We start from the raw sequence: 20,574 nt of genomic DNA on the forward strand, positions 1-20,574 counted from the left end.
CTCCTCTATTAAAGTTCACATACATAAAGCCATCCGGATCCTGCACCTCAAAAGAAGAAACATGCGAGGGTTTTGATTCATTAAACTCAAAAGGGTTGTATGAACTTGACATTGGACTTGGCTGAAATGATGAAGATGGATCGCCAGACGCTCCAAATGCCGTATGTCTTGCATGATCGGAGAGGTGGCCAGTCTCACCAACCGGTTCGAATGTGGTAGCAAAGCTTGTAGGAGGGGTGCAAACATTACCGTACCTGTTGTGATAGTACTCCTCAAAGTCCTCCTTTGTCATGTTAGTGAAATCTAGAATAGGAGTAGAAAAAGAAGGTAAAGGTGAAAGTGGAGTGTCGTCTTCCTCACCGAGTCCATAATGCCGTCTCAGGGCCTCCAGTGATGGAGAAGCCTAATAGGACATTATAGGAACTGGAGAAGAAGGTGTTTGGGACATTGTGATTCGGTTACGAGTCGTATTGTGTGCCTCGAACAAAGACTAGCTCTGCACAATATCCGCAGGATACTCTTTACAAGAGCACCAGCTTTGATACCATGTGAAGAAAGCTGCTAGGGTTTGCATTGAGGAAACATAGAGTGTACAACCATGACAGAAACACAAAGAGATAGACATAGATATAGAAAGCAAAACCCAAGCCCTAAATACAAAACTCAAATCTCGAACACAAACAAAAAAAGGGAAAGAAGAACACAACTCTGAAGTGAATGAATACTGCAAATGAATGTAAGAGTGTACAGATACTCAAGGACATAGCAGTGTGTCGAAAAGTGACGTCCACCAGAGACGGATTCCAAGTGTGTGACCACCAGTCGGAGTGTAGGATGGAGAGGATGCAGCAAATGCAGATCTTAGGAGGACCTAGAGCACCAAATGCAAGTTGGACAGATGACGAAGAGGGCTGGCAGGTGTCGCCTGGTGTGGAGGAGCTGTCGCTTGGGAAGATGACACCAAACGCAAGCAGCTGAGGGTGATGAAGATGTTGGCGATGGCTGGAAGATGCCAAACGCAGCTTGGAGGAAGGCACCAAGGCACTGCAAGGGCTGATGGAGAGGTGGCAGCAGTCTCGAAGGCTGGACAGACACGTAGAGGTAGACTGATGGCTGAAATCTGCACTCAAGGGTGTGAAACCTGCACAGACAGAAATGAGAATGAATGGGGGCAACCTATCTATTTATAGATGTTGAAGGGTGCCCCAAAGAATTAGGGTTTTTGTGGGACCGCTGAAACTCTCTCGGACCGCTTTTCTTTTTAGGATTTTTCATTAATTAAGTGTGTTTTGGGGCTGTTTTAAGAATGCTAATCAGCTGAAAAGCGTGTTTTAGCTCAACACATAGTGTAGATTGTTGTTGTAGCATTTTAGGATCGTCTCAAGTATGACACTCTTGGAGGTGTTTTTGGCATCTTTGACACCACACTTGACTCATCTCTGCTTGGTCCTAGAGACATGGAGATTCAAAGTTCCTTATATAGTCTGCACCTCTATACACCCTCATCTTCATTTATCATATTGTCTTACATTTGTGTTTCTCTATCTTGACCCTAGCATTTCTTTGCATGATATCAAAGCCAAGTGCTCTTGACTAACACCTGAGCCTTGATTTGGAAAGCTTGGCATTTGAGAGCATATAAGAGAAAATTTAGGGTTGTCTCAACCAACATTACCAAACCAATCTCCCTTGAAGCCTATTCATTTGGTGTTAATTTTCCCATCATTGTAGACTCTAAGGGATTGGTACCATAAATCTTCAAATAAGACTAGAGGAGAGGATGATGGATCCCCTTTAAGATCAGTTTATCTCTTATCTAGTGATAAAAACATGGAAGTCTTGTTATTGAGGCATCAAAGACTCATAAGAAGCAAGTCCAAGCCCTCCTTTGAGTCAAATTTGGTCTCGTAATACTCCTTTGTTGCCTTTGACATATGATCCCAATGACTAAGTCCACAACCTTGAGGGAGGTCCACAATAGTGAGAGCTACAAGCTTGAGAGAATTAGGAACTTCGAGCTCAAAGGTGACACACTGACATGGGCACAATGGGATATCCAATGTCTACACTCCCATTGGAATCGGTGTAAGATATGTATGATTTACACTATGCTATTCCCTCTTTTGTTACTCCTATTGAAGTGCAAGCTATTGGTATAATTTACCATGGAGACCCAAACTCATACTAGTACATAATATGAGAAGAGGTGGGTCTAGAGATAGGACTTGTATACCTTCTCAAATTATATGCTTATATTGATGATTTTGCTTTTGATGCATTATCAAATAACACTCATAAACCCACCCATCTTAATCTTAGTGAGAGTGCGCAACAAAAAGAGGAAAGTGAATATGGAGAGGAGGAGGAGACAAAGAGAGCACAGGAGAGAGAAGGAACAATGTAAGTACAATGGTGAAGGTACAAGGCTGCAATAGTTAGCCCCAACACGTAGCTCTAAACATAAGTGTGGGCGCCAGACGGTAGTAGGGGAATGAGAGAATGAGGAGGGCTGGCTGATCACGAAGGATCAATGATGGATAATGGATAATGAAAGTGGGAGGGCATGCTACCTATATATAGGCGAAAAAGAGGAAAAACCCTAAATGTGGTCAAACCCCTAAAAAAATAGCCAAAAGTACACAAAAAGAAATGCACTAATGTGCCCTCCATCTACAGTGTCTAAAACACATAAAATGACAGACAAAGACAATGTTAGAGCTTCTAATGTTCTCTTCTGACTTAGATTGAGATTCATAGGCAGGAGATGACCACACAAGGCATACATGACTGCTAACACCCTTCTCAGATCTTGGATGTGGTAGAAGGCCAAAGGAGATGCGGATCCAAGGGTAGTAGGAAGAGTGCCAATGCTGATCTAGTCTGTCGATGAAGAAAGCCAGCCAAGGAGTAAGACCCCTCTCCATATAACAGTCGATCAAGTGGAAGGCCACCAAAGGGCAATGGAAATGAAGAGGCCTCAAATGGATCATTCCAAAAAACTCTAGTCGAGGATGGGTAAGCTAAGCCTCTAACCCAACTATGAGATGATAGTGAGGAACTATTGAAGGTGCCATAAGTTGCATAGAACCACCAGGGACCAAGGGCCAAGGAGTAGAGAATGGTAGCTCGATGGGTAGCCGCATAAAAGAAAGGCCCAAAGTAGATTGGAAACCTTGAAGAAACTTCTCACGATCTTGGGAACCCCCCTCTGAAACACAAAGGGCTAGGAAATCCACAGCCGCATCACCAATATCATCCCCCTTTGAAAGGGATGGGAGGTATGAGGAAACCACCAGGAAAGATGGTGGGGGATGGGATGGAACCTGTGGAAAAAATGGTGCACAATTGGAAACAAGTGTGGCTGTAGAAAGATGCCTTAGAGGGCCCTGCACAAAGGAAGAGGAATGGAGCATAGATAGCTCCCTCTTGCCAACTTGTCACAAATGTGGCTCTAATAGAAGAATCCTCAACAAAGATGGTCAGGTCGGTGAAGACAACGCGGGTTCTGAGACGAGGAAGGCCATGAATCAAGAAGAGAGGGAGGCCCAAGTTTGGAACATGTAGGGCCTTAAAAACGAAGCTCGATGGGCAGTTAGACAATAGAGCCAAGGTGCCAAACCACTAGGCATGGAAGAATAAATGTGTAGAAACACTGACACAATGGAAATAGTGGGTGCCGAAGTAGAGGTGGACAAAGACTTTGATGTAGATCCACCCTTTGCTCTCGGATGAAGGTGAAGGTATATCCTTCAGCACTTCTCCTCGGGGTGGGAGGTCTTCCCGCAAGTCAAAAGACAACTCCAACTTCTTCCTCTTCCCTTTCTTTTGCTTGACTTATCCTATACCTGTAGATAAAGCTACATAAGTATGGCCATGTGCATGGGTTCTACAAGAATTTGGTTCATTGTGACGTGCAACCTCCTTAAGCACCAATGAGACTAGCTCCTTCCAAGTGAGTCTCCCGACTATGAGAAGTGAGAAGATTCATGTAGAACACATCATAATGTTAGTGATGGAAGATGTGAGAGAAGTGTCACAACTAGATCCTTCGAAGACATGTCGGCACCAAGGAATGAAATCTCATCCCGAATCTCCTCCATCTTGTGGATGTGATCCCTCATCATAGAGGAATTTGTGACAAAGAGCTGTCGTAGCTTCAACTCGAGATAATCGATGCCCAAATGTCTGGATCCGCAAGAGAGATGCCAATCTTCTCCAAATCGCTATAGCGGTGTGGATACATCAAACATGCATGAGCATAGAATCTATATAACTCAATAAGAGAAAAGAGCGGGCTCTGGCATTCAACCAATCCCATAAAGCTGTGAAATTCATGGTCACACCATCGTGATGATCCATGATAGGTCAGGGTGTAGGGATAGTAAGAAAATCCCAAAGGTCACAATTGTCGAGGAGACACTCCATGCAGTACGACCATCGACCATAGAGGGTTTGTCCCATCTAGCTTATCAGATGCGGAGAGAGAGGGTAGGACTGGCACTTGCATAGCAGATGCCATCAATGCCAATGGGGGGACTAGAAGCCCCAAAAGAATACAATAGGAAAGAGTAATAAGATGGTGGTCGGTCTAAATGATCTCAAAACACATGATCCCCCATAGCATACATGTCGGCCATAGATGTCTTGTACTTGCAAGAAAACAAAGAAGATGCTACAACTGGACTGTCCTCAACCTGTATGGGGTCCGTCAACCTATGAATCGGAAAAGATTGATGGAGACGGGGGAGCATCCAAGGTAGGAAGGGAGAACTGGATGCTGGGAAGATATGCTGACAGAAAACACAGGCTGTAAGCTCTGCAGATGATGATGTCAGCACCAAAAAAGGGGTTCCCAGTCCAAAACAGAGATGGATCCAGTATATGCAGCAACAAAGTGTGTCTGTCCACGTGATAAACAGGCCCTCCAGCCTACAAACACTGAGGTGCTGTCCATGTGAGGGGAAGACCCTCAGCATGAAAATGCAGCAAACACAGGTCTGTCAGCCTGGAATGGGGTTGCCCTATTTGCAGGAGTAATTGCTTGGCTTGGAAATAGAGTATCCCACACAAAACACAAATTTTGCTGCCTGTAAATAGGCCACCCAGGCTGCTGTGATGCCGTCCAGCTCAGGGGGAGACTCCTAGCTGTTAAGCACAGGTTGTACATGTCGCTTTCCACCTGAAAATGAGCCACCTGCTCCTGGAAATGGGCCGCCTGCACCTGCAAAGGACTTGCCAGCAATTAGGAGCTGCTGCTTGCCTGTAAGAAGTACTGGACTGAAGGGCTGCCTGCAAAACGCAGGTCTATAGATTAAGAAATAGGCCGCCCAGCCTATCAAAAGACTGCCCAGCAATGGATGAGGCAAAACACAGATATGCTGCCCCCAAAGCTGGTGATGAAGATGACTAGAACCCCAAACAAAGTGCTCCTCTTCAAGATCTCCGGCTCCCATGTGTGACTTTGATACCATATGAGAGTGCACAACGGAAAGAGGAAAGTCAACATGGAGAGAAAGAGACTAGGAGAACGTAGGAGAGAAACCAGCCTTTCTCCTTGGATAGGATGATAAATAACCTGATTAAGCACTAATCACAACAATTAGGAAATAAACATAAATTGAAATGCACAATTTACCTTAATAATCTTGGATAATAGACACCTTGTTAGTCTGAAAACTGATGGCCCTTTTGGTATTTTTAAACTTCAATTGCCAATGGATGTATTACAAGCTGAGAGATGGAACCACATTGAACCTTTTTTTAAAGTTTTTTTTTTTTGGGGGTCTTTTGGGTGGAAAGTTAATTTTAGGGGTGGCGGCTGATTAAGTAATAGTGGTCCTAAAGACGTGAGTACGAATGGTACACCCAACACATCACAAAACAGTACAAGCCTATCCAACCACTCGAGGATGTCGATGATGAGGAAAAGGTGATGAAGTATCATGGGAAGAAAGATCGTGGTGTAATTTGCTAGTGGAAACAACTTAGGATCGGTCTAGTGGTGCTCTACACAATGGGATGCATGGTATACTACATGGTGAGAAATGCTCATGCAATAGGTGCCATTAGTGTATCTCGTGGAGACATTGTTCACTTGTCCAAGCGTCCTAGTACAAAGATGATGAAATCATACAATGCATAGGGGAAGGTAAAACATGCGAAAAGGTTGATGTCGAAGACAAGTGCCGAAACCTGTAGAATACCAAGAAGGGTAGGAATCCCCTCTTAACCTAGATATCAATGCTGAAGAAGAGGAGCTTGAGAATGTCGGTCTTTGTGTGGTACTGAGAACCATGTGGATGAAAATGATGAAGCGTCCCTATTGGAATAGCAAGGATAGAAGACACTACCATGATAGCATTAGAAAAGACGATAGCATTAAAAAAGATATTGCACGATCTGTTACGAGGGAGGAAGTCTCCATATTGATAGAAGAGCAAAACTCCAAGTAGATAGAACCATGAAAGGAACAGTGTGCATCTCCTGCCTCCAGTTCAAGAAGGACTTGTGCAAGCCTGTATGTTAGCCCTACACTGAAATACAAAACCTTGCAAAAGAGATCAAAATCTGCTAGCACAGAGGTGGGTAGTGAGATGCTCCAAAAAACAACATTGAAAATAAAATAAAAGAAAGAAAAGCTAAGTGCAATGCAATGAGTATGGAAGTATGTAGCGAAAGTCTGAAAAGAGAAAGGCTAAGTGTATGGCCACCATCGCGTACGGTGAGCCGGGGAAGTGGTTCTAGAAGGTGTAGTGAATGTCTTAGGAATGGATGTGTAAAGTGCAATAAGTGAGCCACTAGCAGACCAGTTAGTCAATCCTCCAGGTATAGTGAAGGAGGTAGGTTAGGGAGACTGTCTGCGTGCCACATATTAAGTAGCCATCGGGGTAGATAGAACAGATGGTGTAGCAGTGGGAGGCGTAGCCCCACTGGACTAGCCAGCCGGAGTGGAGACTGTCACAGCAGTCTGTGGTGGCTTTCTAGAAGGAAGACCCTAGGCCTTGGTATGTCACTTCTCATCCACATGGATTGACCTATTTTTCTTAGGAATTTGTTGTGAAAGAGGTAGTATTTCTTTGGTTCCGTCTGAGGAAGTGGTGTCACCCTTGTTTTGGCTTGCCTTCGCATCTTGTGAGTTCTTGCCATTGCTGGTTTTCCCTCTTTAAGAAGAGGCAAATAACCCTTGTCCCTTTGAATGGATATATATAGAGGACTTCTTGGGGACGTGATTATTCAACCTCGCGTAACGCAAGAATTGGCACTATCACAATGATGTGAAATTTAGGACCCCAAGGATGCAGTGGGTGTCAAATGTGAAAGTTGTAATAAGTTATCTCGATAGGTACTAGGTGGTACCCAGTGTTAGATTTGGTCCTAGACTAATTTATTGGCCACTAATGCCAGTGGTGACATTAGAGACTAGGCATTAATTAATGCCAGTCTAAGGATCAATATTGCTCAAGGTTACTTGGAAGACAAATGCGCCTAGCCAATTTAATTATTGGTTGTTGAAATTAATTTTTTGAGCATTAGAATAATTATTAAATTAATTTTCAGAATTAATATTTTAAAAATTAATCTAATAAGCTAGATAATACTGAAAAATGGGATTAGAAGACTGTTACTTGGTAAAACTTGCCCATGCAAGTGGGAAAAAGGTTTTTAGGGGCTTGTGGAGTCTATTCCAGCCATTGTAAGAGAGAAGGAGGTTGTTAGAGAGCAAAAGAGAGGTTACTGATGTGATTTTTGCAGCCACCGAGGATCAGTCCTATAGGAAGTGATAGCGATTTGGAGTCCTCCGGGAGTAGGTGATAATAGCCCAAGGTCCTTTTGGTGCAGGTGATAGCATATAAGAGGGAGTAACAGTCTTTTCGATGGTCCTAAGGCTATAGGTGATAGGTTGCATGATTGTTTGAGCAAGGTAGCAGCAGGTTTTTAGTGTTTCTTGCGATGAAACTCTGAAGTTTCTCTCTCTATAGCATTCTCTCTCATCTCCTAGCCATCTCAAGTTATCTTAGCATTTTCTAGCAGTTTGAGCCATCAAAGGAAGAGAATTTCATCAATCTCTATTGTAAAGTCTAATTTACAGTAGAAATTAGGGTTTTGACAACCCCCTTGGGATACATGCTCAGAATTGAGGGCCTGGGGCTTGAATTTCAGCAGCTGAAATTAAGGAACTTTAGGGAGATTCAAGAGGCCATTTAGGCAATATCAAATTTGGGGCTGAAATTGTCTTTCAAGGAGCAAGGTGAATGCCAATCGCCAAGCAAACCAAGGGGCAAATTGGTTTGGAGGCTTGCCAGTCAATTTTAACAGCAAGAGGTACTTGGATTAGCTGAGGAGATTAGAGGATGTTAGTTGCACTCCTTCCATTTGCAATATAAGATAAATAAATACCGAAAGGGGCGCCAATTTTGGACAGTAAGAATGGCTTCGGATTGTGAGATGGGATCAAGCAGGGATGATGCCTCTCGATCTGATAATTCACAAAGTGTTGGGAAAAATGCAGTGCTTCATCTTGGACAAGGCACGCAACATGGACAGCAAGTTGATAATGTTGGTTTAGACCAAAATGTGGATGCTTCTAGGCCTTTAAAAGTTGATGACGAGCAAGAGCAAGAGGAATTTGATAACATTTTAAAGATCAGCTGATGACAATAGCTAAAATGTTTGTGTAATTGACAAATTATCCTTAGTTCATGCACTTTTTGAATCCCTTAAAGGAGGGTAGTAAAGGCAAGAAGAGGAAATCGTCTTCATCAAGAGCTTTAGGGCAACAAGATGCACCGAAGAAAGAGTCAATACAACAACATGATGCTCCAAATATGGGTAGTGAGCATAATCAAATGGAGTGAGTGGGGCAATTGATGCATATGCAAGGCCAACTTGGAAGTGCCAATCCAATGCTTTTTGGACAGCAGGACATGCGTGTAATGATGGGGCAGCTAGGGTACTTTGGTGGTGGCACTAGTTTCCATGCTATGGTGGACGAGGGACAACATATGGGTATGTATGACACAACCCCTTATCATATGCAGTTGCCAATGCATGGGGTGCAAGGCCCAATGTATCTGGGTATGGTTGAGAATATGCATAAATGAAGGATGGAAAAAAATCATTGGCTTATCAGATTCTTTATCAGGCTATGAGGCAAATTAGGCGAGAGACCAATAGAAATGTATAGCAATGTTGGATGGGGGCACAAAGTGGCACATTTGGCAATGCATATAGATAGCCCATTGTGCTTGGGACTCATGGTATTAATGCTGGTCATGAAAATGCTCTATATAGTGTTGGTTATAAGGAAAAATGCAACGAGTAATGCATGCAATGTATAGGAAAATGTATCTTGGTATGGCTAGTACTATGTAAATTCCCATGCACAGTCACATTGCAATGGTCCGAAATATGGAAATAAGAATGTTTCCTTATGCATTTGGTGCTCCTAGCATGCTAGGTACATGATGGGCTAGTTAATTGGATGCAATGTTGCATATTAGTTAAGTTGAAATTGCAACAGTGTGAAAGTATAAATCATGGAAATGCTTAAGGGGAAGAAAGACCTACAACCTAGTGGAGGTCTAGAGGCAAGTAAAGTTAGAGATTAAGTTTCCATATGCTTCTTGGTGAAGCTTCGGCATTGTTTCATCAATCGATGCAAAATGGATGGAAGAGGATGACTTGGTAGGCCATCCTTAGTTATTGCAACTTTACCAAGATGCCTTTCAGCTAGAGCTGACTTAGTTCAGACTAAGTCAGGTTTAGTAAAGTAGGGGTCTGAAGCATTGCCTAATGCTCAAGGGGAAGGTAGCACTTTCACTCCACGAGTTTTGGACAGCTCTCGTATGTAGTGTATCTCGGATGTATTTAGTATGTATCCAAGATACTGTGTTGATTGTATGTCTGCCATGAGGTTACTACTCAGTGTAGTCACTATGAGATGTATGCAAATGAGTATGAGTTTTACCTCGGCACTGAAACTATACTTTTGTATTAGTTTTGGCATGGGTTTTTGTCTCAATATTGAGATAAAAAATTCTGATCTGTTTCATCTTAGTTTTTGATCAGTTTGACAATTGTTTATGGTCACTTTTGGGATCATTTTTGCATTAGTTATTGATTAGTTTTTGCAATTAGTTTGTGATCAGTTTGGGGTCACATTTGCAACAGTGTGTGATCAGTTCTTAGAGCAATAAGTGATCAGTTTACGATCAAATTATGCTTAGTTTTCAATGGTTTACAGCTGATTCCATGCACAAAAATGTGTTAGTAAATGCCATTGATGATTTCAGTCATGGTTTATGCTGAGAATATGCTTTACTATGGTTGTGAAGTCAAAAGAGTTGAGAACATGAGTTATGGATGCATCCAATGGGTTTCTAGCAACAGTTTTGGATAGTTTTTCAAATTTATGTCATGTTTATACTGGCTTGAAATTTTCAGCAAGGTTTGGGGCATGTGGCATGGTTAGACAAGAGTGGCTAATGTTGTGATTGCGATGCTTCATGGAAATTCTAGTGCAGTATGCTTTGCCTTTGATACAAAATGTAGTGCAATCGAGGACGATTGTAGGGATTTTAAGGGGAGGATCTATCACAGTAATGTGAAATTTTGAGATACTCTAATCTTGCTGATAACATTTGATTAAGATATTAATCAAATGTGCAAGGTTATTTAGCACATGTGATGCATATGGCAATTATTTTATGGTAACAAGTCAAGGATGTTGAGGATATAGTGGGTGTCAAAGGTAAAAGTTGTAATAAGTTATCTTGATAGGTACTAGGTGGTACCCGGTGTGAGATTTAGGCCTAGACCAATTTATTGGTCACTTATGTTAGTAGTGACATTAGAGACTACGCATTAATGAATTAATTAATGCCGGTCTAAGTGTCAATAATTGCTCAGGGATACCTCGAAGACAAATTGGCCTAGCCAATTTAATTATTGGTTATTAATTTTTTGACTACTAGAATAATTATTAAATTAATTTTTAAAATTAATATTCTAAAAATTAAAGGTTGCCACTTGACAAAACTTGCCTATGCAAGTAAAAAAAAAGTTTTTAGGGGTTGTTGGAGTCTATTCCAGTCATTGTGAGAGAGGAGGAGGCTGTTAGAGAGCAAGGAGAGGTTGCTGATGTGATTTGCAACCACCAAGGATCAGTCCTACAGCAAGTGACAGCAATTTGGATCCCTCGAGGAGTATATGACAACATATAGAAGGGGGCAATAGTCTTTCCGGTGGTCATAGGTGATAGGTTCCATGGCTGTTTGAGCAGGGAAATTGTAGTTTTTTAGCGTTTTGTTGCGATGAAACTCTGAAATTTCTCTCTCATTACCCAATCATCTTTCACGTTATCTTAGCATTTTCTAGCAGTTTGAGCCATAAGAGGAAGAGGTTTTAGTTAATCTCTATTGTGAACCCTAATTTACAGTAAGAATTAGGGTTTTGATAATTGTCTTGGGATGCGTGCTTAGAATTGAGAGCCTAGAACTTGAATTCTAGTAGTTGAAATTGGGAAATTTCAGGGAGATTCAAGAAGCCATTCAACCAATATAAGATTTGGGGCTGAATTTGTATTTCAAGGAGTAAGGTGAAGGCCAATCTTCAAGCAAACTAAGGGGCAAATTGGTTTGGAGGCTTGTTGGTCAATTTTGACAGTAAGAGGCACTTGGATTAGCAAAGGAGATTGGAGAATCTTAGTTATACTCCTTTTTTTTTGCAATATAAGATAAAAAAATACTGAAAGAGACATGATTTTTGGGGCCAATCGGGTGTCCAATGTTCAAGATTAAAGTGGTAAAGTGTGCATTTTCAGTTTATGTAAATTTTATGCTTGCTGTAATTAGTGTTAAATTAGGTTTTCTTACCACCTTATTTGAGAAGGAAGGATGGTTTGAGGCACTCAAACTCATAGAAGGTTGGCAATCTCGGTAGTGAGATAATGTGTTGGATGAAATGGAAGTATTTATTGGGCAACTTGTTCAAGAAGAACGTGACCTGATCGTCGTTTGACTTCAGGGAAACAGTAATGGAAAACTTAGCGAGTAACCGCCGACATTTGGCCAACTTGACTTTCAAATCACTCCCTTAATGGAAAATTCGTGAAGCTCAAAATTGAGATTGATACGTTGAGTGCGAAGATCTTGAGCCGCATAGCGGTCAATGAGATGAATCCAACGCTCAAATGTGAGGGGAAAATGTTGTAACTGAGAGTGGGATTCAAGAAGCAATCCCTACACTAACTCAACATTGGCTGTGACATTGCTACCAATGATGAGGTCCCAAAGTCCCTGAGATTCAAGCAATTGTTGCATGAAGTTTGATCAAGTAGTGAAATTCAATCCGTTAAAATGAGTCTTGTTCATAAAGGCATTTTTGGTTGTTGCAACAGGAGTGGTAGTGGTCGGAGATGGAGAAGGTGTGTAATGGGGTTAGGCTGAATAGGGGGGATAGGGTGAGGTGAGTGGAGTACATTGAGGAAGGAAATCCCAGAGTCCTCACCATGAATACGAGAAGTGTGCATAGTGGGCAAGAGATAGGGTATGGACATGGTAATCGTTAGTGAAGCCCAAGGTGGAGGGATAGGGACACGAGGAGCAGAGGATGGAAATCCTTGTGTAGGAGTGGCCCAAGGAATGCGTGATGGCAGTCCATAAGTAGAGGATGGATATCCCTGTGTTTGAAAGGTCATGCGAGGGGGTTGTGAGTATCTGGGGGTAGCGAGGGGGATACCTATCATAGTTATCCCTAGGTGTAAGGATGTGGTAAAGTAGGGGTATGCGGAAGGTACAATGTTCAACGGTGGCATCCCCCCTAACGGTGCACCAAGAGGTGGAGGGTAGATAGATGGTGGGATGGAGAAAGAGAAAGTGTTAGGAGCGGAGATGGAAGATCCAACCCCTAGTGTACTTTGGGCGGAAGTGGAATGTAATGCAAGATTTTGGAATGAAGATGTAAGTAGATCAGAATGTGGAGAAGATAGTGGTGGGATGGGAGGGAGTTGAGAAATGTGGTTTACTTGCTCAAATGAAATAGATGGTAAAGATATACATGATAAAGAGAATCTGCTTCGAGGGACTTCTCTATTAAAGTTAGCATACTGAAAATTGTCTAGATCCTACACAACAAAAGAATAAACAGGAGAGAGTTTTGACTCATACGACTCAAAAGGGTTATACGAATCTGACACAAGGCCTGGCAGAGATAAAGAAGATGGATTGCTAGATGTGCTGAATGTCATTATCTCTCCAAGATTAGAGAGATGGCCAGTCTCACCAATCCGTTCAGACGGAGTAGTAGCACTCTTGGAGAAGTGTAAACGGAATTGTATGTGACGTGCAAGTATTCCTAAAACTCTTCATTTGTAAGATGACCAAAATGAGAAGAAGATGGTAAAGGTGAAGGTGTGTCTACCTCCTCCTCAAGACCATAATGCCTTCTTAGAGCCTCCGGTGATGGAGAAGCCTGATAGAGCATCATAGGATCCGACGAAGAAGGTGCCTAAGACATTATGAGTCACAATCAAGTCGCGTGTGAGTCTCACACAAATACTAGCCTCCACAATCACGGTAGGATACTCATTAGAAGAGCATCGGCTTTGATACCATGTGAAGGTATGTTAGGGTTTTGGGGGACCACTGAAACTCTCTCGAACCGTGCACCAAATTTGTGTTTTTCATTAATTAATTGTGTTTTGGGCCTGTTTAAAAATGATAATCAGCTGTAAAGCATGTTTTTGCTCAACATGAGGGACTTTCTGAGGAGTGGTAGCCATAGGATGGGCCGCAATGATCTTGAAGGAACTAGGCATATACTGGAGAACTTGTGTGTACTAACTATGGGTTGATGACCCGTGTTATGTAGGATAGAGAGTCGATATACATGAAGGAGACATTGTAGTCTAATCACTGGTGGGCGGAAGGCCATGGAGCAGGAGTTGGAGGCTATTGGGCAGGATGGCACTTGGTATCTTGTGCCACGTCCCGTTTATAAGAAGGTGATTAGAGTCAAGTGGGTCTATTGGTTTTGAATGGGTTGGTCCTTGGAGACTTGGATAGTTTGGCACTCCCATGTTGGTTTCCTCTTTGGTTGAGCTTCACCCTTTTGGACCAGCAGGGAGGCTTCCCCTCCCAAGGCTAAGACTCAACCTTTCTTGGGGCCATCATAGAGGTCATTCATTTCATTGGTTTCTAGGTTGAGACACGTACTTCACTCTCCTTTGTCGTCAAATGGTTCTCCTCCCCTCTTTGGCATTGCAATGATAGGGTGAGAGGTGGTGCGTACTTCTCCTTCCACCTTGTGGCAGTGAGAGGGGTAGTTTATTATCTTGGTACTTACAGGGATTTGATCATTGTATCTATTTCATTATGTATTTGCATCATCCTCTTTTTGCTCGTGCTATTTTCCCATAAAAGTGTCTCTACTCATGCAAAAAGTCTTTATTGTCAGAGGAGCTTCTGCCTTTCACTTCAACTTTCTGGTGATGCTTCTTCTTGTGAATATGATTACTGTTTTCTCTTTTTAATTCACCCTCCTCTTTCACAAAGAAAGCACCGTACAAGCATTACCTCATTGAATGCATAATGTATTTCTGAAAATGATAGCTAATTCTCATTTGCAAGTTCTGTGAGGTTCTAAATTGGTGTTTCATGGGTTGGATTCCAGATGGAGATGGCAACTACCCACCATTCAACATAAGGTAAAAAAAATCTCTGTTGATCTTATAAAGCATGTAACTGTACAGTTGGATGTTCAGTTTTATGAGGTTATTACTGACTAGGTCCTATTACTTGTGTATTATATTCTTTTTTTTTTCAGCACAATCGGTAAGGAGCTAGGGCTTCAGTTCATTATTTATTCACAATATCATGCTATGGGAACAATCCTGGTGGTATAGGCTTCTATGGAAAATAGAAAATCTCAGGATCATGTTTGCCCAACAAACTGTGGTGAAACCTAGTCTCATACTTGTCTTTTCCCCCTATTCAGAACAACAAGCAAGTGAACTGAATAAGTCGGCCATAATTGGGGCATCAGTTGGTGGAACAGGCCTGCTTGTCATTCTTTTTGCTGCTTTGTTATACTGGCTGTCCTTGAAACATAAAAAAGCAACAGGATACAACAAGCAGCAAGTTACTGTTGATACATACAACAGTTCATCGGGAGAAGTTCCAGGTCAGCTACTTCAATGCATCTTTCTTCCAAATTTTGAATTTTTACCTTTTTCAGAAGCACATCATGAAAATGGTTGTTCTTCATTTTCTGTTCACTGAGAATATGGAAGGTTAACTGCTTTACTTCTTTAATTTTTCTGCTGATTATTACAAGCTTTTCTCATTCCTTTGGACATTGCGCTGCAGAGATAGTCATGGTCCTTCGTCTTTGTGCTAATTGGGAACCTGGCAGTTCATGGAGACTGAACTAGTCATGGTCCTTCGTCTTTGTGCTAAATGGGAACCTGGCAGTTCATGGAGACTGAACTGTTAAAAGGAAAACGGATTACTAAGTAGAAGATGTAAAATAGGCCATCAAAAACAGAAACTGGGGTGAATGATATTTAAAAACCCTAGCCCATTTTCGCTTTCTGCTCATTCTCAACATTCAGATGTTGCTTTTGGGGTTAGAGGGCTGTCCAAAGCAGGGGTGACCTGCTGTCTGCTGAGGCCGTTCTTTCCTTTCATGGGAAAGTTGGTGAAAGCCATGGCACAACTTAATTGGAATTAGTGGGGATAAGAGCAGTTGCCCTTTAGTCTTTATGAATTGAATGTTGTTGTTACAGTAGTGCAGGTTTGAATTTACTCAGTTTGACAGTGAATTGGGTGTCCAAAGATTAGGACAAATCATTGGGATTGATGCATAATTAGGGCTGAGGCTTCTTACAATAGATTAGGTCAGTTTGGAATTGAGATTTGTATCTATCACACATTGTTTGTAATGCGCAACAGTGTGGGACCAAGTTTGCACCTCTTATGTTACATTTTAAGGTCAATTGGACCAAGAGTAACATGTATTCATATGGATATACTTGTTGAAGTGTGATTGGGGATAGATTTGTCATGCATTTGAGAAAAGTTGGTGAGAGGAACTAAAGACATTGCGGTGATACAAGTCTGGGCTAATTCAAGAGCAAGGCAAATGGAATCATTGGACATTGAGAGTGTTGGTTTGTGATAGCAGCTGACTTATGATTCATGGAAGCTTTGACTAATGATGAAGAAGTACTGTAAGTGGTGTAAACCTTTTGGGCCTCTTGTCTTCACTACCTTTTAGATTATGTCTACAGGTAGGTTTCATAACAAGCCCATGCATTCTACCAACTCATGTCGCCCAAATGCAGGCTGCCACATGGACGTTGACATCCAGCATTGGTGTGTGCTGGTCATATATAAAACCCCCAAAGATATAAGCTTATCATACCCTTTTGTAGCCAAGGTTTGCACTGCATGAAATTTTTTCTTCCCTTGTAAAAAATTTTCTACTTCTTCCCTCTTCTCTTTGTAAGGACAATTCCATGGAGAGTGGGTAGGTAACAAACAAGAGAAAAATAAATTTTCTTTCTTAGGCTTATCAAAATGCTCTTGATTTAGCCCTAGGATTAGTAGCATTCATGCTCTATCTTTTATAAAACGGGGTTGGAGTTTCCTACCCTTGGTAAAAGAAAATTTCCTTTTACATTTCCTCGTACATCTAAAGGATGGTTCCTTTGGTTTGGGCTTTTTCTCAATGGGATTTGTAGATGCGCCCAAGTATATATTATTTTCATATATTTGTGCAAACTTTATCATCTCTTCAAGGGTCTAAGGTGGACTATGTTTTACTTCCCTTTTACAAGCATTATCTTTCCCCCATATAAAACCTCTGGTTTTTTGAAAATCAATCCTTTCCTAGCTTGAGAATTATTTTGCGATCCTCTACAGTGTATGCCAACAAGGGTCTACCCCTTTGCATGAACTCATTCATGTTAGAATTTGCCAAAGAAGTTGCTATTTTAGAAGAGAAGTTGGTGTTTTGGAGGAACTGTTGATGTTTTCAGCCTGTATGCAATTCCGAACATAGTCTTATACATAGCCATGCACATGTGGTCTCTCTTAGCTTTGCTCGTGATATTCTTAGCCTTGCGTGCCATTTTCTGCAAATGTGAAAAAAAAAACGTAGAAACCCTGCTTTTTGAATTTGGGGGTTTTTAAAAAATTCTGCAATTTCTCATCTATCTTGCTCATCTCATCCCCAATTTCAAAGAAATTTTCAATTTCTCACACTTGATGTCAAGAAAATTGGGGGTTTTCGATTGACTTGTCCAATTTTTGAAATTTCCTAAAATTCATCTGAGGAAATTTAGGGTGTTTGCCTGATTTGAGCTTTTGTGCGTAAATCTCTACCAAAATTGGCAACATTGCACAATTTCTTCGACATTGGTTGGAGAAATTTGGGGATTCTTTGAATTTTGGGTCTGGCTTGCATCTTGAAGTGAAGTCAAGTTGTTGGTTGGTGTTTGCATTTCACCCTTTGTTGAATTTGTCTTTGAGGGGGGGCATGGCAGCCCCTCACATTTGTGGAATTGACATGTCTCTTGTTGCAAGAGGAATAGACTAGGAAGAATGTTGCTATGTGTTTAGGTGATATAGCCATGCTTTCTAAATACAAAGGCAAAGAGAAAGAGGTGTAAAAAATCAGCCGACGGCTGATGTGGGACAGCCATCTTGCAAGGTTGCCCATGATGCAAATAAAGACAAGAAGAAAAGAAAATGCCACTATTGTAAGAAGCTTGGTCATGAGTCATGACATTGAAGAATGCAGAAAAAGTTTGGCCAAAGAGAAGAAGAAAGACTTTGGTTTGGTTGTCTAGGAGACATCTATCACTTGATCTTCGGATGGGGATGCTATAACCAACCTCATTGAGGAGGATTATGCATTTTTGACATGCAATTATGATAGTTCTATGGCTGATTTTGCATTTAATGCTGTTGAAATGCAGCATACATGGTACTTTGACAATGGGGCATCCAAGCATATCACTCTAAGAAGTGTCTATTTACATCTATGCATTTAGTCCTTGCAATGAAGAGAGTTACATGTGCAAATAACTCTACCTATGATGCCAATGGCATTGGTTCAATGCCGATTATTGTTGCAAATGGATCAAAATTTATGCTTTTGGATATATTGTTTCTACCTAGGATTACATAAAATCTCTTGTCAATTTCAACATTCAATAAACAAGGATTTCAGTGTCATCTTTGAGGATGACAAGTGCATTTTGGGAGACAAAGAGCTTGATTATGCTCCTCACTTTTTAGGCACTTTGTATGAGGCCTTTTCTTGTCGGATACATAATATGACGACTTCAATGTTGTTAGATGGTGGATGCCTTATCTCCTATTGAGACCCCATCTCGCCATACATGTGAGGGATGTATTTTGGGCAAGATGTATCCTTTTGCCTTCAAAAAGGATGGTGCTGTCCATAACTTGCAGCTTATACACTCCGATGTATGTGTCTTGTGTGGACACGAGCTCTTAGGGATCATCTATATTTTGTTACCTTTAGAGATGACTACTCTCGATAAACATGGGTGTGTCAAAAGATGACGTATCAGCGAGACAGTAGGGTTTGCAAGGAGGAACATGGAGTGAACTCCGCAAACATGGAGAAGAGAAGAGAAGAGAGAAGAAACTTTGATGAATGGAATGATGAAGTTCTGAATCACGGAGTGAATGTGATACAAGGGAATAAGGAACCACGAACCACAATGTCCTCCTGAAGGGGTGTGAGGGTAGTGGAGAGATTGGAGAGAAGAGGTGACAGATTGAATGAATTAGCTGTAAAGAATGAGTGAGAGAGTGGTCTATAAATAGGCATAGCCAGTCTAGGGTGGTGCCTCTTTTTGGGGTTGCAAACCCTAAAAGCAAAACACAGAAATACAAAAACGTAAATTGCGGGTGAAGGGTTTCTCAACACCCCCTCTCAGGTCCAAAAAGGGGAACAAGAGAAGAGTGAGGTGGAGATGCAATGCTACATGTTGGAGAAATCTCATGGAGCAGGTGCCACTTGGACAGTGTTCCTCGTGGGGAAATTGTTCATTTGCCCAAGCGCCTTAGTACAAAGATGAGGAAAACATGCAATGCATAGGAGGAATGTTGGACTTTGTGTAGTGCCGAGAACCACAAGGATATGCTCGTACTCGATCTTGGAAGTTGGCTCTATATTAACCAAGTGACCAAGGCAAGAAGAGGAGGAAGAAGATGTAGAGGATCCCTAAGATCCAAGATTTCCACCTGAAAGGTAACCTACAGTAAAGAACAATAGACAGAGTGAATTGGAGAACTTGAAACTCAACCTCGGGAGAGAAGCCACTAGCTCCGTACATCCATGCAAGAAGGAATACAAAGGCCGTGTCACCAAGTTGTGGCTGAACCTCTAAGGCTGGTAGGTAGATCCTTGAGATCTTGGGAATCAATAGGTGAGATGACTGCTGGAAGGAAAGAGTCAGTGTATCCCATGACTCTTGTATCCTTGCCACCACAATAAATGCACATAGCTGTCGTGCCCTTCAAGTACCTCATGATACTCTTGACGGCATCTCAATGCCGTCGGCTAGGAGTAGCCATATAGCGTGTCACAAATCCCATTGCAAATGCTATGTCAGGGCAAGTGGCGATTATAGCATACATCAAATTGTCCATTGCAGATACATAAGGGATCTTGGCCATCTCAGCCTTTTGCTCATCAAATTACAGACAATCGGCCTGACTAACCTTCACATGAGAAGATAAAGGACAACTAATAGGCTTAACATCCTGCAGATGAAACCGCTTAAGGACCTTTTGGATGTACTCCTTATATGACAAGTAAAGGAGTTCCTTAGAGCGATTGCACGTAATACGCATGCCAAGAATATGTGAGGTCTATCCCATGTTTTTCATCTCAAAGCTTTTATTGAGCTGACCTTTCAAGGCATCCATCTCATCATGAGCACTCCTAAAAATTAGTATATCATCCATATAGAGGATCAAAATCATAAGGTTGCCATCACGAGCCTTCTTCGTGTATAAACACGGATTCATATTACTGCGGGAATATCCCTGTGAATGCATAAAAGCATCAAACTTGTGGTATCATTCCCTAGGTGCTTGCCCAAGGCCATAAAGGCTCTTTCTCAATTTGTATACTAGGTAGTCCCTACGAGGTTCTGCAAATCCCTTAGGCTACTCCATGTAAATCTCATCATACAAGTTCCTATGAAGAGGTGCCATCTTGACATCCATTTGATAAAGATCCAAGTCAAGGTGAGTAACCAAAGCCAGTACTAAATGTAGGATAGTCATCTTCACAATAGGAGAAAAGACTTCATAAAAGTCCACACCATACTTTTGCTTGAAACCCTTAGAAACCAATCTGGCCTTGTATGCCGGCTTGGGGCATCCAGGGATACTTTTCAACTTATACATCCACTTGCATGGCAAAGCATGCTTTCCACTGGGCAAAGGAACCAAATCCCATGTATGATATTTTTGTAGTGAGTCATACTCTGACTGCATGGCCCTCTTCCAAGAGCGACTATCACCTTTA

The 20,574-nt window shown here is 41.7% G+C and overlaps 1 protein-coding gene across 1 annotated transcript in view; it reads left to right on the forward strand.

Moving 5' to 3' along the window:
* Positions 1-20,574, forward strand: part of LOC148020560 (chitin elicitor receptor kinase 1-like) — a 189,890-nt gene that overhangs the window by 16,428 nt on the left and 152,888 nt on the right. The window contains exons 2-4 of the mRNA XM_087699387.1: positions 14,671-14,704; positions 14,824-14,850; positions 14,903-15,180. Of these exons, the coding sequence (XP_087555513.1) occupies positions 14,671-14,704; positions 14,824-14,850; positions 14,903-15,180 (339 nt within the window). The remainder of the gene's footprint in view (positions 1-14,670; positions 14,705-14,823; positions 14,851-14,902; positions 15,181-20,574) is intronic.

This window comes from Lygodium microphyllum, chromosome 18, assembly GCF_053477565.2.
Source record: "Lygodium microphyllum isolate KBCC chromosome 18, Lygodium_microphyllum_v1.1.10, whole genome shotgun sequence".
Lineage (NCBI taxonomy): Eukaryota > Viridiplantae > Streptophyta > Polypodiopsida > Schizaeales > Lygodiaceae > Lygodium > Lygodium microphyllum.